The sequence below is a fragment of the Zophobas morio genome, unplaced genomic scaffold (genome assembly GCF_036711695.1).
Source record: "Zophobas morio isolate AGI-343-1 ecotype UQ-CSIRO unplaced genomic scaffold, CSIRO_AGI_Zmor_V1 ptg000026l, whole genome shotgun sequence".
NCBI lineage: Eukaryota > Metazoa > Arthropoda > Insecta > Coleoptera > Tenebrionidae > Zophobas > Zophobas morio.
Window position 1 is genome coordinate 7,864,545 of NW_026972131.1, and position 6,000 is coordinate 7,870,544.

At 35.1% G+C, this 6,000-nt stretch overlaps 1 protein-coding gene across 1 annotated transcript; it reads left to right on the top strand.

The window, feature by feature from the left end:
* The first annotated feature begins 303 nt into the window (after positions 1-303).
* On the top strand, positions 304-3,288 carry LOC135136047 (uncharacterized). The gene is made up of 4 exons (XM_064065174.1): positions 304-387; positions 466-1,620; positions 3,022-3,136; positions 3,209-3,288. Exons 1-4 carry the CDS (start codon positions 304-306, stop codon positions 3,286-3,288), a joined length of 1,434 nt encoding a protein of 477 aa, XP_063921244.1.
* The last annotated feature ends 2,712 nt before the right edge of the window (positions 3,289-6,000 follow it).

Consider the following 6,000-nt stretch of genomic DNA (forward strand, 5'->3'; position numbering starts at 1 on the left):
GTTTATCACATCGAGGACAGGAGTTAATTGAATTTACATCATCAGCAATTAACGAATAATTTTTGAAGGTACGCAAACAGCTCAAATGAAATACATTCTTACATTTAGAACAAGATGTAGAATTAACCACCAAACTCTTACATTTACAACAAACAGAATTCATTATGTATACAAAAAGACTAATTTTTGAAAATTAAATTTTTGATTAAAAGATTAAAAGACGGGGACACACACTTCACCCCTACGGTGCTTTTCGTAGGGACTTATTAAAGAAACAGACAAGAAAGCAACGGAGAGGTTATGATGTGTAAGATCAAAACAGACGTTAAGAGGTTAAAAAAGGACCCAACAATTAGTATGCAAATAAAAACTTACGATGAAAAAACAGTTTTTTACACTAGAATAGAAAACTCAAGTTTCACTAACATTGCTTTAAATAATGACGAATAAACAGTAATGATCTAGAATCTAGACTTAGTGTTCTCCAATATTAATTGTAAAGTAAGTAAAGCAGATTCCCCGTTAGTGGTTGAAGATAAACATCACCCAGCACTGGTTGTGGACTGTTATTTAGATGATCAGTTTAAGCCCAATTTTGCGATGAACACGGAAAAATTAACATATAATTTTAAGAAAGCCAATTATCATTTAATGTACAAGCTCTTTTCAGAGACTGACTGGTCTTTCATAAACTCAATCTGTGATGTCAATCAAGCCTGCACCGTGTTTTATGACTGTATATATAAAGTATTTGAAAAGTCAGTACCAAAGTTTAAAGTTAGGCCTCCATCTCGTAAAAGTTATCCTCCTTGGTTCACTGGGGACATTATTGCCTGCATTCGTAATAAATCGATGGCCCATCGTAACTACATAAGATTTAAAACGCCATACTATTATAACATCTTCAAGTCATATCGTTTCCAGCTCAACATTTTAATCGACACAGCATACAAGAATTATATTTCTAATATCGAGAACAGCGTCTCCACAAATCCAAAAAAATTTTGGGCTTTCGTACATGGCAAAAAAGGTCACTCTAAAATTCCAGGCGTAATGGAATACAATGATACCGAGCGTACATCACCGCTATCTATAGTTGAAGGATTTGCGCACTATTTTAACAGTGTTTATACCAACTCTAATCCGCTTACTTCTTCTTCCAATTCTAAAACTAGGTCGTCTGTCTTGGTTAATCTTGAAACCATATCAGAAAAGGATGTTCTTACAGCACTAAAAAGTTCTAAAGACTCTTTTACTATGGCACACGATGGTGTGCCCAGCTTCCTTTTAAAGGACTGTGCCTATGTTTTTATTAAACCTTGTTTATATTTATTTAATTTAATATTAAGGTGTGGTCTCTTTCCTGTTATTTGGAAAAAGGCAATAGTTTGTCCGATATTTAAAAAAGGAAGTCAATCGAAAATTGTCAATTACAGACCCATCTCGCTGCTTTGTAATTTTGCTAAAGTATTCGAGTCTATTTTATTTAAAGACATTTATGCTTCGACCAAAACCAATTTGTCACAGTTTCAGCACGGGTTCATGGAGAAACGCTCTACAATTTCTAATCTAGCATCTTTTACACAGTATACATCTGAGGCCATCGACAAAAAAAAGCAGGTAGATACCATATATCTTGATTTTCAAAAAGCATTCGATCAAATCGATCACTATTTTCTAATCGATAAGCTTGAGCACTTTGGATTCTCTGACAGACTTATCCAACTTTTTACTTCATACATTTTCGATCGTGAACAGTATATTCGATATCGCAATTTTACATCTACTGTTATCAAACCTACTTCAGGTATTCCCCAAGGATCTAACCTTGGACCACTTTTATTTTTATATTTTATTAATGATATCGTTGATAACATCTCTTGTATAAAGTTAATGTTTGCAGATGATTTAAAACTTTTTTTCCAAATCAACTCGATACAGGATTGTCTAAATCTACAAAACAATTTAACAGCTGTTGTTAATTGGTGCTTAGTTAATCGACTTTACTTAAATCTTGATAAATGCTCCATCGTAACTTACTCAAGAAAACATGATAATATACTCTTTTCTTACAATACAGATGGTACTTTAATTAAGCGATGTGAGTCTATTAAAGATCTTGGTATCCTCTTTGATTGTAAGCTTAGTTTTGTCGATCATATAAATGATATGGTTTCCAAATGCTTTCGGACATATGGATTTATTTACAGAAATTGTCGTGACTTTAAGCGTGTCGACACGTACAGGCTCTATTTTTCGCACTAGTCAGATCGAGAATTGAATATGGTGCCTTAATTTGGTTTCCAATTTATCAAAACCATATTGATCATATAGAATCGGTTCAACGCTTGTTCTTAAAATTTATGTCTTTTCTTTTGGATGGGGTCTATCCTTGTCGAGGATATGACCACTCGTTATGATTATTAAGATTTAATTTTTTATCATTACATAAAAGACGAATTATTATCGCCATTAAATTTTTGTTTTTTTTAGTTAGAAATCAAGTAGTAGACTGCCCTGAATTGCTTCACTATTTAAATTTTCTTGTGCCAAGAATTAATGTACGCCATAATCACGTATTTTATTGTACTGCTGACAGAACTAACGTTTTAAGAAGATCTCCAGTTAGTATTATGTGTATTTATTTCAATCAAATTTCACACTTATGCGATATAAATTTCGACTCGATTAACAAAATTGTTAGTTGTGTTAAGCAAAATTGTTAGGTGTGTTAAGCAATCATTATATAGGTAGAATTTTCTTTTCTTTTAGTTTTAGTTTTACTTTCTTGTAATTGTTAATTTTTAATTTTTAATTTTGTTCAGTTTCCATTTATATTTTTCCTGTAATTGGGTGTAACCCCGTTGGAAAATAAATAAAATAAAAAAAAATAAAAAAATAATTACGATAACAGTAATAAGTTCACTTGTATCACACACCCATTCACTTTTTATGACAGTTCTCACGTGTTTTTATTGTTTTACGTTTTTCAAGTGTGAATTAAATTTTGTTTTGTGCTAGGAAGCGAAGACCGTGAAAATCGTTTATTTTGTTGAACAAGACTTTTTCATTATCATGTGTTATTACCGTAATGGGACATTCGTAAACGGAGAGTGGGTATATGCTCTAACCGTTTGTAAGAAAATATATCTGGCCAAATACCGCGATTTCATAATTTAAGAAACATCATTACAGATGTAATCAACAGATTTGTTCGACCTGGCAGTGTCGACAAGGGGAAATCTCCTGGAAGCCCTTCACTATCTGAGGAAGTTGTTGATGATTTGAGACGACTTGAGCAGAATCCGCAAACATCTTTGACAAGATTTCCTCACCAGTCAGGAGTTCCTATTGCAACATGAAATTGAACAATGGGTCGAAAGGATGTTACAGAACATTTTTGAAATTAAAAAGAGAGTGAAGTATTTAGGCAATCAGTTATACAGATGCGTGTGGTATTTGTTGTGAGTCCTTGGGCATTTAGCAAAGTTCGTATAAATTGAGAGGCGGCACGTTTCCATGACCTACCTCGACCCTATAAGCATTTATAAAAACCCTCTAGAAGCGAAAGTACGAAATGTCAAAATGAATCCAACCATGCGATCGACTACAGATCAAGTAAGTATGAAGGCATGTACTATACAGTTTGGTACCATAGAGATAGAGTGAGGTCCGATATATTGCTTTACTGTTGTTTTGAGACTTTTTTGAGACCAGTTAGCAATATAGTAGTATTATATACATATATGGAGGCCACCCTCTAAGACCAGATCTTTAGTTAGACACCCGTTACTTACATCACTCCATTTCTTGAAAACTCCGAATATAGTACTTACAAATTTAATCAATGTAGCCAGCAGGTTACATGTCATACTTATAAAGAAATACCCAACGAAGTCATTCTCATTGACGTTGCTGTTCCGAACATAATACAAACAAACCACAACAAAATTTACAACTTTCTGCAATTGTCGATAGAGAAATGAAGGCAATTTTCAAAAGCTTTCAATTGTGCCTTTAGTTATCTTCAATGTAGGTGTACTACCAAATAAATTAGTTGAGAATTTGATTTGTATTAAAATTTTATTATAATAAAAATCTATATTGTTAGGAACATATTCTTCCTAAGTTTCTCGATCAGTCTAATTTTATTAGTCAGAGTAGGTTAGCACAAGTAGACTGGTTGTCACGAAGATGAGGCGAAATTAGAGAATAATAGCAGCAGTCATTTACTGATCAGTGGTGGGTATAAAAATAAAAATAATGATAATAAGATGTATGCAGCGACCCTAAACTAGCAGATGAGACGCGTCCTTACTGAGAGCTGTGGCGGCACAATAACACGTTGGTAAGCGGAGAACGATGAGCTCCTCCGTAGTCTAGTGGTAAGGGCACCCGCCCGGCAAGCGGTAAACGTGTGGTTCGATTCCCACCGGAGAAACAATATTTTTCTTCGCTTACGTACAAAACCCTTCTGAATCCTTTATACTTGTGGAAAATTATTTGTCTTCCCAGAGAGGTCCTTTTAGTCGTGTGTTTTCTTGTCGAATTAGAAATTTCCACTGTCAAGGGCTCGAAACTCTTTTTTAATGTTCCCAACAACCGGAAGATTTGTAAAGTCAGCAATATTACAGAGCTTCTTTCCATCAATGGATCTCAACCTACTGAGGTGAGGGGTTCACATAGGCACAGTCGATTCTGCACGTGGTGGATCGTCGTGACTATTTCGCGTATGCTATGCAAATAGTGGACCACCGTATTAGGGCGAAGGGCCAGATCACAATGGATGAACAAAATATGTATGTGGTGGAGGGCACAATAAGAACACGTGTTTACCGTTGAACGTTTATTTTTACTCTGCCTAAGGTGTACAAAGCTATAAATATTAATAAGGGTGGGAGGAGGGTTAATTCCTCACCCCTCCCTTCAGGTACCCTTATTGAACCTGGGTTTTCCCTGGTTGGGCCGAACACGACGAGGGTTGTGTGCTGGCCAACTCTTTCGTAAGACTAATAAAAGAAACATAAATAATTAATTATCTGACCTTTGAAACTTAAATTTTTGTTTAAGTACAAGATTATGTTTATTTCTTAAATTCATCATAAAATCATCATTTATCATAACGAAGCGTACAACTCGGTTTATTGTAGGTAATATTGTCGGTTTAATGGTTGATATAATATTGCGCTCGGCAATACATTATGCATATTTCTGACTAAATGACCGCATCGGCGAGCATAATTTCGGTCATTAAAAATTACTTTTTACTTATTGCAATGCCGAGCTCAGAATCTACACATTTATTCCATTGTATTGGTTCCTTAATCCTCTTTTAAAACGCTGTTTCCAGTATGAAATCAATGGAATTCAAATTAGAATTCATTTCAATCGACCGATTAAAAAATCCCTGAGCAGTCCGGACCCATATTAATCCTGCCGAATTCAAGCGTTATACTTTAAACGGTGGACGTGCGTTTCGCCTGAGCACTTTCGTCAGAATTTATTTGTCGGCGATTGTGGGGCGAAAAAAGCGCGTAACTTATTAAGACGTTCCAGAGTAGAGGAAGCGTTTTACATAAATGCGCTGGGGTGAATAAGAAAAAACGGAACAAATATTTAAAAAGGGAAGTTATAAGCAAATTTCGTCTTTTCATCGGGGTTTTCGACTAAAGCGCGAGGTATTCATCTAGGCCAGATTGGACTTATCTGGTGCGGAAGCGTGTAATCAAATTCAATTTCAGGCCTGAACTGGAGAAGCCAAAGGGTGACACCGATAATCTCTAGTTCTGTTAACACTAAGACGTTCGGCTGAATATTTACTTTAGACGTTATTTGAAAAAGCTTCTCTCGACCCGCATTTGCTTCGGGTTTAGGGAAACCTACCGCATTATAAATATAATATTGAAGTTGTCAACCGCGTCAACCGAAACGCAACATTGTTGCCTTAACCAGATAAAAAAATTGTTTGTCTTCATAAATCATGAAAGTGCCATCGCGCTT

What these genes read in the sequence shown, in the direction of transcription:
- LOC135136047 (XM_064065174.1), top strand. Translation starts at nt 304, where the DNA reads ATGTGTAAGATCAAAACAGACGTTAAGAGGTTAAAAAAGGACCCAACA. An exon ending in AAACTTACGATGAAAAAACA is followed by an intron (nt 388 to 465) that starts GTTTTTTACACT and finishes GTAATGATCTAG; the next exon opens with AATCTAGACTTAGTGTTCTC. An exon ending in GGTATATGCTCTAACCGTTT is followed by an intron (nt 3,137 to 3,208) that starts GTAAGAAAATAT and finishes TGTAATCAACAG; the next exon opens with ATTTGTTCGACCTGGCAGTG.